This window comes from Mytilus trossulus, chromosome 4 (genome assembly GCF_036588685.1).
Source record: "Mytilus trossulus isolate FHL-02 chromosome 4, PNRI_Mtr1.1.1.hap1, whole genome shotgun sequence".
NCBI lineage: Eukaryota > Metazoa > Mollusca > Bivalvia > Mytilida > Mytilidae > Mytilus > Mytilus trossulus.
In genome coordinates this window covers 48,413,844-48,435,043 of record NC_086376.1, presented here as the reverse complement: position 1 = coordinate 48,435,043, position 21,200 = coordinate 48,413,844, and the positions used below count along the sequence as shown (strand labels likewise).

The 21,200-nt window shown below is 31.7% G+C and overlaps 1 protein-coding gene across 1 annotated transcript in view; it reads left to right on the top strand.

Moving 5' to 3' along the window:
• Nucleotides 1–14,759, top strand: part of LOC134715427 (erythroid differentiation-related factor 1-like) — a 39,377-nt gene extending 24,618 nt beyond the window's left edge. Inside the window, exons 15-22 of the mRNA XM_063577597.1 lie at nucleotides 816–1,007; nucleotides 2,512–2,724; nucleotides 5,555–5,778; nucleotides 8,430–8,588; nucleotides 9,151–9,300; nucleotides 9,902–10,049; nucleotides 10,884–11,103; nucleotides 14,079–14,759. Of these exons, the coding sequence (XP_063433667.1) occupies nucleotides 816–1,007; nucleotides 2,512–2,724; nucleotides 5,555–5,778; nucleotides 8,430–8,588; nucleotides 9,151–9,300; nucleotides 9,902–10,049; nucleotides 10,884–11,103; nucleotides 14,079–14,247 (1,475 nt within the window). The 3' untranslated portion in view covers nucleotides 14,248–14,759. The remainder of the gene's footprint in view (nucleotides 1–815; nucleotides 1,008–2,511; nucleotides 2,725–5,554; nucleotides 5,779–8,429; nucleotides 8,589–9,150; nucleotides 9,301–9,901; nucleotides 10,050–10,883; nucleotides 11,104–14,078) is intronic.
• Nucleotides 14,760–21,200: the final 6,441 nt, after the last annotated feature.

Genomic DNA, 21,200 nt, shown 5'->3' with positions numbered 1-21,200 from the left:
AGTGTTGTTAACTGGAAAACAAAAAAAACAAATATGATTGACAGCACCAAACTACAACCACTTAATTACAGGCGTCTGACATAAGACAGGCACATACAGAACGTAATGGTATTAGATATATTTAAACCTGCCCATTCTCTTCCCTTCAAGTTTTACTGGAGATTTTTTTTTATGCCCCACCTACGGTAGTTAGCTTTTCTCCTTGTTCAGTTAAAGCCCTTTCCCTATAGGAAAATACTTTATGAAAGACTTATTAAGTACTATATTTCTACTAGCTCACAATGGGCTTTTATATACTTTAGATTTCATGTTTCCGAGTTATGGGATTTTATTCATGAAAAAGGGTGATTTTCAAGTTTTGGACCATATCCTGAATTTCTTTTAGCAGTTTTCATTAAATTGACTGATAATCTGAACATAAATTATAAATTTAAGATATGACATTGAAAAGTTATTGAACTTTTTTCTTTGAAGTTTTTTTGATAAACTTGAAGTTCAATCAACTTGAAACTTAGTTCAAATGTTCCGTATGATATGATCTTTTAAATTTTAATGCCAGATTAGAGTTTTTACCCCAATTTCACAGTCCACTGGACATAGAAAATGTGTAAACTGGACATCCATGTTTTTTTTAGAGTACTGATTTAAGGTTTTTACAGTGGTTATCATGTAAAGATGGATTGAGAAAGCAGAATACTTAATTTAAAATTTTACTTGTGGAAACAAATTTGTTGGTTGGAAATGAAAGGTCCTCTCAAGCTTATTGAATTATATACTGTATTATTCCATCATCAGAATTTATGTTTTAATTTTAGCTGGAATAAGAATATTGTTACCTAAGAAAGCACATGGTGATGCAGGGATACTTGTACAGATTCTGAGTTTAGCTGGTGATATTCATCTTATGTACATACACAGAGGTGTTGATACAGAAACTATTGTTCCTGAATACAGTGATGAAGAAATCACTATCATGGATAGTGTCAACAGAGAATTAGAAACATTTGGTAAATAGGTTTTGAAAAGATTGGAACTATTTTCGATTTTTTTTTTTATATATTGCATCACTATTCAGGAGTTAGCCATGTTGCACAAGCCACTAAATCTATACACACTGAAATATAGTTTCAAATATATAGTACTTATGTCAATATATATATATCTTTACAATAGTTTATTCAAGTAAATTACCATATAGTAAATATTAAATGATTTACAGTAAATGTCCCAAACGGCACAAACCAGGGCCGACTGTCAAAGTGCTGTATAGCGGTCAAGGTCATAAAAAACTTCTATCATTATCATTATTCAAGTATGTATGACATTAGCTTGACATCTTGGGGGCCTGTTATGGTCTCACCTGTGACAAATTTAGCTGAATGTGAAACATATCTTGGTCTTGACATCATAATCAATCATGTTGCACTGACTTCTTAAATGTGTAATATAGTAACAATCAATGGCTGGTTTTTGTTGAGCCTTTGACTCTTGTCGAAAATGCGAAACATAGCGATCCTACATTCCATCGTCGGTGTTCACAAATATTCACTCTGTGGTTAAAGTTTTTGAAATTTTAATAACTTTCTTTACCTATCCTGAATTTATACCAAACTAGAACAGAAGCTTGTTTGTGATCATAAGATAGTATCCAGAAGTAAATTTATTAAAAAAGAAATAAAAAATTTCCCGTATTATTCTTATAAATGGACTCAGTTTTTCTGCCATGAAACATTACACTCACTATGTGGTTAAAGTTTTTGAAATTTTAATAACTTTCTTAAACTATCCGGGATTTGTACCAAACTTGTACAAAAGCTTGTTTATGATCAAAAGCTAATATCTAGAAGGAAATTTTGTTAAAATTTTGTAACTGTTTTTCAGTATTTTACTTATAAATGGACTTAATATGGCATACAGTCTGCAGTTAAAGTTTCTAAAACACATATTATTTTCATCAACTATCCTGGATTTTTACAAAAAATTGGACAGAAGCTTCTTATTATTAAAAGATAGTATAGAGAGGAATCTTTTAATTAAATTTTTTCTTGAGCATGCGATAAATAGCAAAAGCAGGGGAGACACTGGGTTCCGGGGAACACTTACAGATTTTGTGTGTGTGTCAGCTATCTTTGATAATCTCTATATAAGTCAGTCTTGTACAGAATTTATCAAAGCTCAAAAGGAAATTATCTGTTTTAAGTATACATATATATAATATACCGGGGTAGTAACAAATTGGAAATCTTTTTTATATCCTCTGAGACAACTTATGTCCAGGATATTGATTTAAAAGTTAGTATGCATTAACAGACAGTGGTTTACTTTAAAAACTTTGCAGTTTTGTTCAAAATGCATTTCTTGAACCTAAATTTCAAGCTTAAAAAAAAGAACCAATATCAAGTCAGTATCTTTCCAGTCCCTGTAAATAATGGTGACCCCCAATCTAAAGTTTCCTTTTTAGAAGCATCTATGTTTAAATAAAAATCTCTAAATTATGTTTCATTCTTTCAGAATATGAATGGGTATGTTCGCTACACGATGAGATGAAAGGGAGACTACTTTTGTGTTGCCAGTGTTATTCTGTTGCCATTGAAACAGCCCAATCAATAACAACAGATTCAAAATGTGAACCAGTACTTTCATTAACAAAAAGACATGGTAACATTCTTAATGAATTGGGAGTATGGTACATGAACCAAGCACAATGTCTTCTACAAAAAGCAGGTAATTTTTTACATACTAGACAGATCAAACGTCTTTGTACAAAACCTTTAATTCAGAAACTATTGGTAAGTATCTTAATACCCAACGTATCAAAGTTGTATAATGTTTTAAACTGGTCCATCTGTCTGTCAGTCCTGCTCTTATCATCATATATTCTATGAAACTACATGGGGCAATATGCGCAATTGTTATTCCATAGGCCGTAATGGTAACGTTTTCTTCTGTTGCTCAGCCCATATCGTAAACTTGTATATGTATGATGGCTTGTTTCGAAGCTGAGACATTTTTACATATGTGGTTAAATAATCGGGGTACGAAGTGTGATTCATTTTTCCGTAATTTAGCAAACCCCGAGATTCCTTTTGCGATGTCGCTCCTCGTGGTAAAAAATCCCAATTTTAACACAATAAGTTCTTTGAAATTTTAATACTTTGAACACATTTCATAGCTCCATGGTTTTTACACATTTATTCTGTGTTCCCTTATTTTCTAAATTAACACTAATGGTTCAGCTCAGTTATTTGTTTATCATAGAAATGTGTCAAATATCACTACACAGAGATTTTTTGTTTACACGTGACTTTTGTGTTCCTCATTTCAAGGCGCATTAGGGGTATTGTCCCACATGACAGAATTTCATGAGACATAGATAATAAGGATATACTTATCGACAGGAATTTATGATTCAATTTTGTTCTTCAGTTTGATATGCTAATGAAACAGTTTGTCAGTGCATCCCAGCTGGAACCACACATTAGAATTTCATGAAACTTTTTAGTTAGTGATGACATATTATTCAGGTGTATTAATTATTGTCATAAAATTATGTTTCAATGTTATTTTCTATGAGTAATACCCCTTTGAAGTTCTCTGAAACCACACAACAGAGCTGCATGAAACTTTGTAGTTAATTTGAATATAATATGAAGATGTGCATATCCACAAGAAATTTCTACCAGGTGACCATTGTTGGTGTAATGAGTCTGAACTAAGGAATATAGTGAGATAATGTTTGCCCAACGACAATGTTCTTTGATAAGGACAATAAAATGACAGGAGAAATACAGCATAATAGATATAAAATCAGCTTAAGGATTTTAACTAGGGCCCAGCCAGTGTGCAGATGTCCTATAGTGATTGTTCCGTCTGTCCATCTGTCTGGCCGTCTGTCTGTCCATCCATCCACCTGTTCATAACAAACTGTGTCTGCTCTATATCTGAGGAACCGTTATGATTTCAAAGTTTATACTTAAAATGTATATTAACCAACACAAGAGAGTGTGTCATAATGTAAGTACAACTTCCTAGGTCAAAGTTCAAGGTCAAAGTTCAAGGTCAAAAACTTTGGTTTTAGTTGACAACCCAATGTCCTAAGGTAAAGATTGTATCGGCTCTATATCTTGAGAACCTTTATGATTTCAAAATGTATACTTGACATGCATATAAATCAACACCAGAAGTTGTGTAATAATTCATGTACAACTTCCTAGGTCAAAGGTCAAGGTCATAAACATTGGTTTCAGTTGACAAGCCCATGTCCTATTGTAAAGATACAATTTTTTTACCACATGTTATTCAGAGCAGGGCCCACAGAGATGGATCCAATCTCAATTATATTTAGTTGCTACTGTTCACTAACAATTTGTAAGTGAATGTAAAGTTTTTAGTCTGGTCAATATGTTTCATTGACCATAGTTACCACCCTAAGATTGCCTATTATAGTTTTTCATTGAACCATTAAGAAATACATTTAAACCATTCTACTTGTACTTTATCAGTAACTAAGTGAAATTAAGGAGATGTGATACCATTGCCAACTATCCACCAAAATTTAAATGAAGTAGATGTAAGCAATTATAGGCTGTATGGCCTTTAACCATGAGAATAACATCTATTGTATGGTCGGCTTTAAAAGGCCATGACATGAAAAAATATGAAACAATTCAATTGAGAAAATTATGCTTTATGCCTAAGGGAATGGGCATTGGAGTTACTTAGTTTAGATTCTGCAACACTTAACCTTAAAGGGGTACTAGCTACGAGATATATAAAAAATCTAAAGTAAGATTTTTTTTGGTTAAATCAATAATGAAAGTGAAATAATGAAATAATAATTCGCTTTTAGCAGCCAAAATAGTTCAATTTTGTCAAATTAAGCAGAGAAACATTGATATTTGCTAATTCACTTGCAAGTGAATCAGTCGACATCATTAAATCCGTATTCATGTGAACTTCAGTTCAACCCCTAGCTAGAGATTGACAACACATGCATTGTACGTGTACTGGTTATTTTTAAAGAAAAAGAATGTCAACAATGAAAGTGAAACAACGGTAAACCATTTGATCACTTATTCGATCCATATGAAAACATTCTTATACTGTTGAAAACAATGAGAAACATATATGTTGAATCTATAAAATAATATCAAACAGACCTATAAAAATATAATTACACGTGTTGGTTTAATCTATTCATATCTTTATTTATGTTTATGTTTACATCTGAGGTCAAATCGATAGTTAATTAGATGGCGTCTGTACTAAAATTCACACAAAACGAACCTTCATATTATCTACCCCATGCGCTATAAACTGTTTCTTTTGGACTTTTGGTAGTTTGGATAAATGTTTCACATTGTTATAAATCAAATATGAGAATTTGAGTCAAATCTGTGACCATGAATTTGACAGCTAGTGCCCCTTTAAACTTTACAAATCTTGACCTTATTGTTGTCATCAAATTTAAAAAGTGTTATATTTTTTTCAAGCTAGCTAGTTGTCTTTATTTAGTGAATTGCATATCAATGATATATATGCCTCTGTTTTTCAGATGGAATTTTTCCAAAAGGAGAATTTGAATCTTTATGTGAGGAAAGTTGTGCTTGTTTAAAGAAAGGAATGTCTAAATTCCAGGCAGTAGGTGATAAAGCTAACAAGGCCCTTCTCATGTCCAATAAGGGTAGACTGTATCGTGTAAAGGCACAGGAACAGTCACAGAGTTCCAGAACTGCAGGGAAAGAATTTAGTACTGAAGAAAGAAATTCTTGCAAACTGGTAAACATGATAAAAGAAAGTAATATTGTTGATTTTGGCATGTTTTAGTGGCATTTTCAAGTCAATTATTCTTTCCATCCAAAACACAAAGAGATCTAGTACTTAATAAAATACAAAAGATATGGGGTATCCATCCAGGACAAAAAAAATAGTTCATGCACACCAAATACACAAAAAGCAAAGGAACAGGGCTTGTATTGTCATTCTACAGTGAGGCCTTCAACATTGAACAGAAAAAAAGCTAAAAAAAACATAGTTTGTGCCACACATCAATCTTCCAATGACATTGAAGCAAAACCTCCTGGGTACAAAAATTTTAGCAAAAAATTAAACCTTTATTTTTTCATTACAAATTTTATTTATTACACTATTAGTTGTTACTTCATGATATGGTACAAAAAACAACCCACAAAAATGATTTGGTTTGGCCCCAGATGACTTTAAAACTTGAAAAAGCTCCAAATTATCTCCCTTTGGTGTGAAAATGCCATTTTTTGGCCTTAAATTTGAAATATCTTTTTTAACTCATCGGTGACCTATATTTTTTATTATTGTTTTCAAATAAGCTGTACATAAACTAAATTATTGTAAAATTTAAGTGATTTCTTATATTAGGTTATTTTTTTATTTCAACATTTCCTCTTTTTCTCCTATTAGTTCAACAGAAAAAAAGGACATTAACAAAAATGTATGCTTTTGCCAGAGGCAGATTTTAGCTTAAATGAACGGTGACCCCATTTTTTTATTTCCTATTTATTTTAAGGATATGATAAAGTTCATTTATGAAAAAATATAGCGAAATCCAATTTTAGAAAAAAAAATCATTTATACCCAGGAGCCCCCTTAAATTATTTTTTCAGGTTTCTCATACTATGAATTTATAATGATTTTTTTTTTTTTCGTTGGATACCAATTTTTGTTTATATCTTGGGTATAAGTCAACCACGAAAATAAATGTTTCTGTACGCTCTTACAGACTTTGAGAAAACCTCAAAATTGAATATCAATGAACATGAAAGTTTCCCTCAATCCAGGAATTTTTTTTCCCACGAAACTAAATGAATCTACTGTATTAGAACATTATTTTTTTGGTCAAAATTGTTAAAGAGAGTACCTAATATCTGTCTTACATCTTCAAAACAGTTTTCTTCTATATTCAGGAATATGGAAATCCATGCCTAACTTGCCCAGATTTGCATCTCACAAAGTGGCCAAGAGATTTTTTTGTTTTATTAGCCTGCATACAAGCTAGGAAATGCCACATGACATTTGTAATGTGTTTGTAAAAAAATGCCTATTAAGGGGGCTCGCGGGTCTAAATCAATTTTTTTATTTAATATAGGATTTCTATATATTTTTCTATAAATTAACTTTATCTTATACCTAATGGAAAAATGAAATAAAAAAATGGGGTCACCGTGCATTTACGCTCACAATCTGCCTTCGAAAAAAGCATACATTTTTGTAAATGTCCTTTTTTTCTGTTGAACTAATAGGAGAAATATTGGTAATATCGAAATAAAAAAAGAACTAAATTACAGAAATTGGTTAAATTTTACAAGTATTCAGTTTATGAACAGCCTATTCGAAAACAACAATAAAAAATATATGTCACCGATGAGTTAAAAAAGATATTTCATTTTTAGAGCCAAAAAATTGCATTTTTGCACCAAAGGGAGATAATTTGGAGCTTTTTCAATGATATCTAGTCACCTGGGGCCAACATGTATTGATATTTTTGAAAAATTATTGTACCATAAGATAAAGTAACAACAAGTTAAGGTAATTAATAAAATTTATAAAGAAAAATGAATGTTTGATTTTTGTCTGAAAATCTTATACCCGCGAGCCTCCTTAATAGAAAGATAACAGTTTGCAACATTATAAATTACCCTTTAGATCTCTGCTGGTATTTTGTTGTTGTTTGTTGCCACCTCCCTGATGTAAAACCAACTCCTTATTAAAATAGATAACAAATACAATTTTTATCTGAAAACAACTTTAAGTTCATAAGTTTTCATAATAGAAATTCAGAACAAGTAACCTGTTTTCCATAATGGTAAAATTCAGTTCCACTTTCCCCAAAACACTTTGGGACTTTTGATTTGCATTCTGTCCATCTGTCTTTCCATCCATCAGTCCACAGGCACTTGTCTCAGAATTTTTTTCCCCCTATATACCTTATTATAACAAGGTATATAGGAAATTTTTTTTTCTGAGACAAGTGCCTGTGCATCAGTCAGGCAAATCAGTTTTCCTCACTTTTCTATTGGTACTTGAAGATATAGATTTGATGTTTTATATATATTTTCATCGTGACATATGATCAGATGGAATTTTGTTCCCTTCTGATGATTTTGCCCATAGTTTATATGATCCATGGACTTAGTAAATTCCGCTCTGATGATTTTGTGCAGAGTAATGGTCCTTAAACTTGGGAAATTCACTCAATGAATCAGCTTCCACACCTTTTTCATAATGCTTTAAGATATTGATGTGATTTTTCTTAAATAGTTTACACCATGTCAAGTTTCAGATCAAGTAAAGCATTTTGTTTCAGTATAATTTAATTTTTACCAGTGCTTGATTTAAATCATTTAATCTTTCTGTTTTTTTTGTTCGGTAATCTGACATCTAAGTATGTATTATAGGCAATCAGCTGTTACCAGAAAGCATTAGAGATTTTAAAACATAGAGAGAGTTTTCAAGAGATTTGGGATTCCATATGCTGGGAGTTATCAACAACTTTCTTTAACATGGCCATATTGCTACAAGATTATGCTCCATTATCTTCTACATCTCAAGAAGAGGTATTCCATTTCCATTCTCAATTTTATTATTTAAATTTAATAGTTAAGGTTAATTTAGTGCCAAAATAATCTTTTTGAGAACAATGTTGTGTGCTGTTTTGAGCTATCTTAATCTATTTTGATGTTTCTGTTTTGAAAAAAGCAAACATTCTTTATTTTTGTTGGTTGGCTCATAGTCTGAATCATATGCTCCTCTGGCTGTGTTGGAGATGAAATCCAGTTTTTAACTTCATGTGAAAAATTTAAATCTGATAATGATGAAATCTTTGACTTTTCCATAAAATACCTTGAATTACTTAACAATCAGCAAAAAAATATTTAATCAGGTTCTTAATGCTGTTGGAAAATTATTCAAGTCAATATGAGTTAGATTTATTAATTTCTCATGTAAATATAAACCAAGGGTTTTATTTTCTACAGTCTAATTGTATAGTAATTGTGTATGTAAATTCTATGTATCTTTGCTAATCAAAGTTCTCTTTACTTATACTTGTATTCACAGATAATATAAATAAAAAATATGGGATACTTTACATATAAATTAGAATATAATTTTTAATAGGTTGAAAAAGAAGTGGCTGTTTTAATGAATAAATCATTACGATATTGCAATACACAAACTACTTCTGCAAAGCAACCAATGTATACATACAGAGCTGGAACTATCAATCATCGACTTGCTTCATTATACCACAATGGACTTAGACAGCAGGTAACTTTTTGACTCACTCATAAAAGGTATTTTTTCTCAGTTTTTGATCGTACGATACAAAAATCATCCCTTCATCTGACCATTTCCTGATTTAAAAGTTCTATTGAGAGTCCAAATTTGTATAGCAGTGTATACATTCAATGCAGGAGATGATTACCCTGTTGACACACTTTATTTGGAGTAGTTTGATATTTTTTTCTCGGTTGGTATATATTTACCAAATGAATTTACCTGTTTTAAAAAATCTATGAACTTCAGTGGCTTCTTACTAAATGAACATGACTACTAATTTATCTGTTTTTATTGTCTATAACAACCTTCTTATCTCTGCCTTAAGTTGATCCTACATTGATCATTTTCATCTGAATCTATTGTCCACTTCTGGTTGTAGCTGATAAAAAGACTTTTTTTAAAGTCTGAAAACCAAACAAATATTGCCATTTTACAAGTGCCACTCATTGTACTATTGTAAGTTGTGATTAAGTTGCATCAACACATTTTAGAGAGAAAAATGCTCCCCATCCCTTGATATGTTATGTTATGAATCTTGTGATTTGTGTCATATTGTGTGCTGAGCTTTAATGCTTTAATTTAAATTCAGGAAAACGAGCAAAAACAGAAGTATCTGAAACAGTTAGCTGAGAGTCATTACAGTAAAGCTATTAGATATTTCCAGTCTGTTGACTCTACACTGGAGCTTTTCCGTGTACAGTTAGAACAAGTGGCTTTGCAGGAGTATATTTTATCTTGTGAGTAGTCTTTATTGGCAAAGGTTTCCTTTGATAATGAATTAGTGTATAAAATTATTTTTCTGACAGATATAAATCCAGAATTATAATATATTTTGAAAAAAAAAAAAAAAATGCAGCATATTTTCAACATTCAATATTTCAAACAATGTTTATAGGAAAAAGTGTTTATTTTCATTATGTTTTAGACCACTGTAGTTAGTTTTATTAGCTTTTCAAGTGTTAATGAGGTTTTGGAATTTAAAATATTTTAGCCTCAAGCATCACTACACATTGATTCATTGTTGAAATGGGCATCTTGTGCAGTAAAATTGACACTGTCATTATATATGTTATTGATATCAATATGGGATGAAAATTCAAATTTATATTTAAAGATGTGGTTCATAAGTGTTTCTCGTTTATCATTTTTAATATAGATTAGACTGTTGGTTTTCTCGTTTGAATGGTTTTACACGTGTAGTTTTTGGGGCTTTTTATAGCTTGCTGTATGATGTGAGCCTAGGCTTTGCGTTGCAGACTGTACCTTGACCTATTATGGTTTACTTTTGTAAATTGTGACTTGGATGGAGAGTTGTCTCATTGGCACTCATACCACATCTTCCTATATATATATTGAAAATTAATCCCTTTAACTAACAAAATTTAAAACTTTTAACCACCAAAATATAAAATAATACACTGGTCTTCATCATATCATTTAAAAATAAGAAAAATCCTAAGATCTAGAGTTATTTGCCATAATGTATGAAAGCAATTTAAAAAAAAAGGGAAACTTATAAAATAAATATTGTATTGCTTATAATTTATATATTCTCCTTTACTCATTTGTAGCACAAAGCAACAACAGAAGTAAACAAAGAACACTGACATTAGCTTTATCTTATATATTGTCGTGCCATAATATTGTACAGAAGATTTTAAAACAGTCCCAGGAGCCAGATTTTGATGAAAAATCAAAACAGGAAGCTATAAATTTGTCAGATATTTTACAATCTCGACTTCAGTTTGTATTACTGCAGATAATGAAATGTCAGACTTGCAATAAGAAGAGGTAACCTTCAGTTTTAATTAATATTCAGTACAGAACATGTATATAAAAAAGAAGATGTGGTACGATTGCCCAGGAGACAACTATCCACAAAAGACCAAAATGACACAGACATTAACAACTATAGGTCACCGTACAGCCTTCAACAATGAGCAAAGCCCATTCGCATAGTCAGCTATAAAATGCCCCGCTAAGACAATGTAAAACAATTCAAACAAGAAAACTAATGGCCTTATTTATGTAAAAAAGGAAAGAAAAAAACCAAATATGTAACACATGAACAAACGTCAATCACTGAATTACAGGCTCCTGACTTTGGACAGGCACATACATAAATAATGTGGCGTGTTAAACATGTTAGTGGGATCCCAACCCTCCCACTAACATGGGACAGTGGTATGTAAATACTATAAATTCAAAAAATAATTGCAAGGCTTTTTAGTTATTATACAAATAATGCAACTGGATTAATTAAAGTATTGCAATAATAAAAACTTGCATTTTGATATCTGATAACATGCATCATGTATGCAAATTTCCCTGAAATTACAACTAATCTTGCATTTTTGGCCCATTCTTAAAAAATTGCAATAATTTCTTAATTAATAGTAGAATTGTATAAAGCATAATTTCATTCCATGGTGTGTTTATTCCGGGTAGCTGTTTTTCACTGGAGAATATTGGTTGTAAAAAGTGTGATAGCGTTGATCTTGATACCATTGTTTTGATTATATTAGACCGGTTTATTGTTTACATAAATAAATGGTTAAAATTATAATTATTTTCAAAAAAACAGTGTAAATGATCTAAATCAATCTATAGTTTTATTGACAAAGTAGTTATAATTTGATCTCTTAGTCGACAAAACACAAAATGCCGTATATATGAATCTTACAGTTAGCCACAATTTAAGATCATGTGATTTTATGGATTTGCATTTAAAATGATTTAAATTTAATTCGTAAATGAAGCATTATTTTGTTGTCGTCTGTCCAAAATGATTACTAAAACACTACACATCAATGCACGGATCTATACCACTAATATAATGAACCCTGATTCCAAATGACTAGTACAATCATTCCTGGTACGATATCACTATTTTAAACATTCCCTTGTCTAGAAGCTCTAGTGTCTTTCCTGGTTCATCCATTTGGAGGATGAAAAACACTATATTTTTTTTGTTCCATTATTAACTTAAGGTGATACCTAACACCTTAACTAAAATTAATTTGGCTCGTTTAATTTTTTGACAATGTATTTACTTTGATCCTTTGACAAAAATATAAAAATTTCAAAAAATTTGAACCAACTGTTTAATCAGAAAAATTACACTGGTTATATAGCAGTTTGACAAAAACACTTATTTTGATCATTGAGAAGCTTAATATTCCCTTAAAGAACACACCATCATTAAAACATTATGCTGATTTTACAGATTTATCTCCCTGTAGTGTTAGGTACCACCTTAATTAAATCAATTATGCAAGTTTTCTATTATTCAATTACCCCCAAAATATACCAAGCCCCATTTTTATTTTTATATATTTCCCTTTAAAAAAACTCTCTTTAGAATCTTAAGGATACTTCAGATAAAGTTAAGTCAGCTTCATATCTTGACTTACATCTAGAAATTGACAATGAGGGTCGGTTGAAGACAAAACTTTACGACAAAAGAGATGATTTCAGCTTTCCAATTGTGAACTTTCCATTTCTAAGTAGCAACATTCCAGCACCACCTGCATACTGGGTATATATCTCTCAATTGATACGATATTCCCGTGCTTGCATTTCCTATTATGATTTTCTTGATAGAGGGTTACTGCTCACAAGGAAGCTATTAAATCAAGAGTTCCAAATGGTGAAGTTGAAATCATCCCTTCGTAAATTTTACGGACGCCATCACGAGTTGGTTGACCTTTATGGAATAACCGTTTCACAAATGATATCGGATATGTTCCTTACGTCGTAACTACAATCCCCTTCCCTTTCATGAATTTGACCTACCGAATTAGACTATTTACCGGATTTGTAATCACATAAGCAACACGACGGGTGCCGCATGTGGAGCAGGATCTGCTTACCCTTCCGGAGCACCTGAGATCACCCCTAGTTTTTGGTGGGGTTCGTGTTGTTTATTCTTTAGTTTTCTATGTTGTGTCATGTGTACTATTGTTTTTCTGTTTGTCTTTTTCATTTTTAGCCATGGCGTTGTCAGTTTGTTTTAGATTTATGAGTTTGACTGTCCCTTTGGTATCTTTCGTCCCTCTTTTATTATGAATGGTGGGTATTTTTTACTGGACTCTGATTAATATGACTTACTGCTGTTATCGTCACTGTATTTGTACAAATTCTCTTTTCTTTTATCTGATTATGATATGAAATGCCGACTTATTTGTATGCTTCATGGTAAGATACACTTGTGGAAACATATAGTCATTGCTTTTTGATGTCCTTGATTTTGGAAAACCTTTGGCAAACAGTTTAAGACAAAATAAAATCTAAGCTTGCTGTAGAACATCTACATTTATTTCAAAAGAATTTACTTTGCATGTCGTTTATCAATCCCAATTGCTAAAATGTTTTGCTAAATTGCAGTTTGAGTTCTTATCAACATGGTATTCACATAAATAATGAGTTTTCTTTATACATAAACAAAGGCTAAAAGCCAATAGAGTTACATAACAACCAGCTGATATATCTTTTTATTCAAACATCATAGTTGTGTACCTGGAAAACCCCCCATTAAAATGTACTTCCTAAAGCAGTGTTCAGGGCTAGTTAACATCTCGGGATTAGATGGACTCTGAAGAATATTTAATGAATAATCATTTATTGTCAAATTGATTATTGGGTAATGGGATATATTTTGCAGACATTTTGTGTATCCTACTTGCTCAAGTCTACTGCAATATATTATAAATCATATTTACAAACTGTTAATTTTTAGTAAAAGTTTCCTTGTCTTTTTTTAACAGAATAGGGAAAACAGATATGGACAAAATAAAGACATTGTATGCATCTAGTTTGAAAAAAGGAAGTGGAGCAACTACTGGGTTAGAAAAACTACCTGTGATCTTGTGTATTTTAGAGGATGTTAGAGTGTTTTATGAAGAAAGTTTAGTGCATGAGATTCAACCTGGATAAATAAGAATATTCTTTGGATAATTCCTTATATACCTTTTCAAGAGATTTCTATAATAAGTCAGTGATTATTTATTCTTTGTCTTTTAGTTTACTTGTTAACAATACTGTTTTAAAATGTTTTAGAACAAATTGCTCTTTTGTGAATTTGACAAATTTCTTGTTATAGATATAATTAAAATCAGGTTCAAATTAGAAATTAGCAAACAAAGGTCTTTTAAGAGAGCTGTTTAAACTTACTTTAAAACATTCAAGAACTTTTGAAAATAAGGGAAGATCAACAAATTTTTTCACTAAAGATCAAATTATGACTCTCTTTTTTTAAATGGACAAAATAGTATAACTTTGACAATTATTTTTTATACATAATTACATTTTGTACTTCACTTATGGATAAAATCCATAAACTGCATGGTGATTGTATGTTATTTTTGCAACATCCATCCTTTTGTATTGTACATGTGCAATTTCTTACTGTGATACAAATTGGTTTCATTAAAGTTGTTAGTGCATGACTTTCTTGTTTGTATAGAACATCATATATTACAATTCTTAACAATTCAGGTCATATTTTTACAAAAAAGATTGTGTAACCTTTAGGAACAATTCTAAAAAATCAAAATAATTCGTGTAGTGGACAATACCATAATTTCAGCATAGCTGTGAAACTAGAAGTACTTTGCAAAGCTCTCAACAAGTTTAGACATATTTGCTATAGTAGATTTGGAAAAAAGTAATTACAACTTGTATTAATCCCTTTTCCACTTTGCTGGTGTGAGTGCTGTCTGGTAGCTCTCAACTAGAGACTCTTAAGAGCCTGTGTGGCTCACCTGTATCTTTTACAATGGTAACCTTTTTGGTAAAAATGCCTTGTAAAGTTCCTATCTACATTTGTAACTATTATACCTTTCAAGATGAGAGGCAAAAACTATATAAAATAGTAAAAATAAGAAAAAAAGAAGATATGGTATGATTACCAATGAGACAACTCTCAACAAAAGACCAAAATGACACAGAAATTAACAACTATAGATCATTGTACGTCCTTCAACAATGAGCAAAGCCCATACCTTATAGTCAGCTATAAAAGGCCCCGAAATGACACTGTAAAACAATTCAAACGAGAAAAAATCACGGCCTTATTTATAAAAAAAAATGAACAAAAAAAATATGTAACACTTGACAACCACTGAATTACAGGCTCATCTTTAAAGGAAATAGCTAAATTTTTGCAATGTAATTTTAATTGTTTAAGGTTTCTATATATCTATCATAAATTTCAAGAAATTACCAAAAATGCAGAAACAATGTTAATCAAAGTACTGAAGTACTGAATATTGGATGACTACAAGTTCTTGTGGATGGTCACAAGCACTTGTCTCGGAAGAAATCACATTGCAGAGTATACCTGAAAGTGAGGTTCATGAACAGATATTTTTTTTTTTTCAGAGACAAGTTTTTGCTTTGATGATAAATAAATGACAGGGAATGCAACCTCATCGTAATAACTATTATATTGTATATATTGTAGTGATACAAATTAGTATACTCTGGTTTGTAGTTATAAATTATTTTAATATATGAATATTACAGTTACATGTTTATATAATTTTCATCCATTTGTTTATCATTCTATTCAACTATATTAATAATAGTACAGTACAAGTGCATGGTGGACACTCTTCTGTAATAATTCCATTTTCCTAATAAATTGGATTTGAGATGGCATTCATATTTATCTGGCTAAACGTTCAATCTACAATGCAGAGTTATCGGTCCTTAAGGTTTCTATATATCTATCATAAATTTCAAGAAATTACCAAAAATGCAGAAACATTGTTAATCAAAGTACTGAAGTACTGAATATTGGATGACTACAAGTTCTTGTTGATGGTCACAAGCACTTGTCTCGGGAGAAATCACATTGCAGAGTATACCCGAAAGTGAGGTTCATGAACAGATATAATTTTTTTTCAGAGACAAGTTTTTACTTTGATGATAAATAACAAAGACTGATAATTAGATATAGGAAGATGTGATGTGAGTGCCAATGAGACAACTCTTCATCCAAATTACAATTTATAAAAGTATATCATTATAGGTCAATGTACAGCCTTCAACACAGAGTCTTGGCTCTAACTGAACAACAAGCTATAACAGGCCCCAAAATTGCTAGTGTAAAACCATCCAAACGGGAAAACCAACGGTCTAATGATAAGTCTGTATGGGATAATGCAAACGTTCTTGAGATATTCTTCAGAAAGTGTTAACACACTTTTTCTGTATGTTTGCATAGATATTATATATATTTCTAACGACAAAAGATTTTCATATTATTAATTTATCTTCTAACAATTTTTTTTTAAAAGTATCCATTGAAAAAAAATATTTATAACAACGGATAATAAATGTTATTTTGCACTCGATGATTTCAGCGTAATAATCATGTTTAAAGGTCATTTACAATCCCAACACAAAAGTTACTTAATGGAAATCTGGGCAATAACAATACACTGGAATACCCCCAAGGTCATCAGATGTAAAAATCATCATAATAACTAAAGCTAGAGCGATTACTTAATAAGTCCTCACACAATTTAAGCACTTAAATATTTGTGTAGATCTTGTCTTGCTTATAATTTTTGTCACAGAAAGCTCGACATAGGGATAGTGATCCAGCAGCGTCGTTAGCTAACTTCATGTTACGAAGTTTCCATCAGTCACATGTCCAATGTCCTTGACCTCATTTTTATGGTTCAGTGACTACTTGAATAAGATTTTTTGTAATGTTAAATTCTCTCTTATTATAAGTAGTGTTGTCAAATCGTACACTTTTGACTAACCGGTTACTCGGATAATCGTTCGACCGATTAACCGGTTAACCGGTAGTTTTAAGGTGTTGTTTGAAAGCCTTTTAATAGTACCATACATGTACACATAGTCATAAGATGTGGTATAAGTGTCAATTTGACAACCTTTCATCCAAGTCATAATACTACGATTAAAGAATTGATTGATTGATTGATTGATGGTTGCTTAACGTCCAGTGGCAAATATTTGATGCATATTCAGGACGAGAACAAGTTCACAATGAATACAATAGGTAGGTTGATACAATATAGGTCATCTGGGATGATGGTCGGAGAAATTTGGACCGCCACCGGAAAAGGAGGGTATATTGGATAGGAACAGAAATTTTGCCTTGCAACAGGCCACCTACGGACCCCTCAAAGAGTTGTTGCAAGGGTTCTTAACGTGCAAAGAGCGTGGCACTCTCTTTACACGAGTCATGGGATTTAACGTTCCCATCTGACCGGACGTGACTGCGAACTTGATACATCCCGCACAGCCAAACGGACGCCCCACTTCGGCAAGCTTTTTACTGCCGGTCGGGAGAAGACTAAGTGACCATATTTCTATACCCCAGTCACCCTTGGGAATTGAAGTTTGTCCCTTGGCATTATAAGGCTTGTCTGTGAGGATTCCTGGAGAAGTTTAGTTTTTAATCAACAAATACACCGTATCAACTATAGCAACTGTACCAATTTCAAATTGAAAAATATAAAAAAAAAAACGTCTTGATCTCGTAGAATTGAATTTGTCTGAAACCGATCATTGTTTAATTTTCTTTTTTTGTCTTTGAAAATAATGTGGAGTGTTTCAATTTGAAATGATTAATTATGAAAAAAGGAAGGTATGGTATGATTGCCAATGAAACAATTCTCCACAAGAGACTAAAATGACACAGAAATTAATAACTATAGCTCAACATACGACCTGTTTCTTTACTTTTTTGCTTTTGTTTTAAAGCATGTTACTCGTACTATCACGTACACCTTGAGTACATTCACATTAGTTTGCATTTCACAATTATTAAGGTAGCATTTCGTTTAAAGAAAGACTAAACCTTGCACTACTGAGGTTACACATTTAGATGTTGGTTTACACAGTATTAGAGTCAAAAACGAAATAATGAACTAATTAGTAAAATTTAATCCCATCTATGATTTCAAAGTTATCGTTAAAAAAAAACATGTTTATCAATCATGTTTCTTTAAGGTCCTGCCCCGAGCTCTTATTAATTTTATGTATTTAGGATCAACAATAGCAATCAATATACTGGACAATTGATCTGTCAAATAAATAACCACGACAACAATTTTTAAATAAAACATAACTATTTAATGATTTCCATGCAAATTTATATCAAAACTATCAAAACTGAAAAAAAAGTCCGGTTAACCGGTTAGCGTTTTTGGTATTCGGTATTCGGTCGTTCGACCGGTTAACCTGTTAACCGTTGACAACACTAGTTATAAGTGATAGGATAACTATATTTGGTATGTACGTACTTTGCAAGGTCCTCATGCCTGTCAGACAGTTTCACTTGACCTCAACCTCATTTCATGGATCAGTGAACAAGGTTAAGTTTTGGTGGTCAAGTCCATATCTCTTATATTATGAGCATCGGGTCTAGAATATTTGGTGTATGGTTCAGTGGTTATTGTTAAATTTTTGAGTTTTAGTCTGTTTTTTCTTATATTGTATGCTATAGGTCTACTATATTTGGTGTATAGAATGATTGTTAGGTGTATGTCTAGCTGGCAGGTGTCATCTGACCTTGACCAATTTTTCATGGTTCAGTGCTCAAAGTCAAACTTTTGAGTTCTGGTCTTTTTTTCTAATATTAGATACAATAGGTCAACCTTATTTGTTGTATAAAATTATTTTATGATCTATATGTCAGTCGTACAGGTGTTATTTAACCTTGACCTCATTTTCACAGTAGCTCAGTGTAAAGTTTTGGTGTTTTGGTTTGTTTTTCTTAAACTATAAGCAATAGGTCAACTATATTTGTTGTATGGAAGAATTGTTAGCTGCACATGTCTGCCTGGTATGGTTCATCTAACCTTGACCTAATTTTTTTATGGTTCATTGGTCAATGTTTAGTTTTCTTGGTTAATGTTAAGTTTATGTGACAGTTGTCTATTGAGGACTATCAACATAATATCAATGATTAGTAAAGAAGGCGAGACAATTCAGGGTGTACACTCTTGTTGTATTAAAGTTTCTTTCTATCTATTATAAGTCTTCTGCCGACATAGTCAAATCAACTTATGGCTTACTCTCTGTAGTCTGTCTGTCTGGTTTGTCCATCCATCTGTCCAGCAAGTCAGTTTTATGCACTTTTTTTCATCATGCTTGAATATATTTATTTGATTTTTGGTGTATTGTTTTATCATGTCAAGTTACATATCAAGTTCAAATTTTGTTTTTGTCTGATGATTTTGTGCAGAGTTATGTTCCTTGGAATTAAAACATTCTCACAAATATCAGTTTTCCACACTTATCTCAGACATTCTTGAAGATATTGATTTGATTATTGGTATATAGTTTTATCATGACACGTCACAGATCAAGTTAAACTGTTTGAATTGTGCTTTGGTCTCATGATTTTGTACAGAGCTGTGGCCATTGGACTTAAATTAAATTCACTTGAATAATTATTTTTTCACACTGGTATTTGTCATGCTTGAAGATATTGACTAGGTATGTTTTATAAAGTTAACACAATGACAGGTTATAGATCAAGTTAGCATTTTGTTCCATTACAATGAATTTTTAACAGGTATGTTTTATTTAATCTTGACCTAATTTTTGTCAAGTCTGCTCCTAATATCGCAGAAAGCTTGACATAGAGATAGTGATGCAACAGCGGTGTCTACGTTACCAAACTTCTTAAAACCTTTATATTTTAGAAGGTGGAAGATCTGCATGCTTCATACTATATATAGATGCCTCATGTTACGAAGTTTCTGTCCGTCACACATCCATTGTCCTTGACCTCATTTTCATGGTTCAGTGACTACTTAGAAAATACTTCAGATTTTTTTGTAATGTTAATTTCTCTCTTATGAGTTAAAGGATACCTCGACCTCATTTCAAGGATCAGTGAACAAGGTTAAGGTTTGGTGGTCAATATAAAAAAGAAGATGTGGTATGATTGCCAATGAGACAACTATCCACAAAAGACCAAAATGACACAAGTCCATATCTTACATTCTATAAGCAATAGGTTTAGTGTATTCAGTGTATGGAAGGACTGAAAGGTGAAAATGTCCATCTGGCAGGTGTTATCTGACCTTGACCTCATTTTCCTGGTTAAAGTTAAGATTTTGAGTTTTAGTCCTATTTTCTTATACTTTATATAATAGGTAATCTATATTTGGTGTATGGAAATATTTTTTATGTCCTAAACGTTTGTACTTTCCTGAAAAGGAAAGTTCTAGTGGCAAATATGTGTTAATTATCATGATTATAAGCAAAAATGACTGATTGGATTTTATTGGGTCATCTGGGATGTATCATGGTATACCATCGTCCTTCCGTCTTCAGGTTAAAGTTTTTGGTCGAGATAGTTTTAGATGAAGTTGTAGTGCAATCAACTTGAAACTTACATTTAGTACAAATGTTCCCTATGATATGGTCTTTCAAATTTTAATACCAAATTAGAGTCTTTACCCAATTTTCACGGTCCACTGAACAGAAATGAAAGTGAATCTGTGTACTAGGGACGCATTCTTGTTTTACTGTGAAAGTACTTTTATTCCTGCAGAACCTATTTTCGTGGTTTTTGTGGATGATTTCATCCACAAATTTAAGTGTCCAACAAAATAAAACAACTGCTGTCCAAATCAAGACGTGGTAAATACCCTCATAGGTTTGACTACGGATATGATCTAGAGAATATATAGAATATCACCAAATCTGATAATACTAAAATAGTAGTCACATGGCAAATGCACTATGAAATACAACTGCAGGCAGGATTATATTCATTTAATTTTTAACCAGATGCTCTGGAGGGAGCAGCTTTATACACCACAGAGGTCGAAACCTGAACAGTTGGGGCAAGTATGGACACAATATTCAAGCTTGATACAGCTCTGAATTTG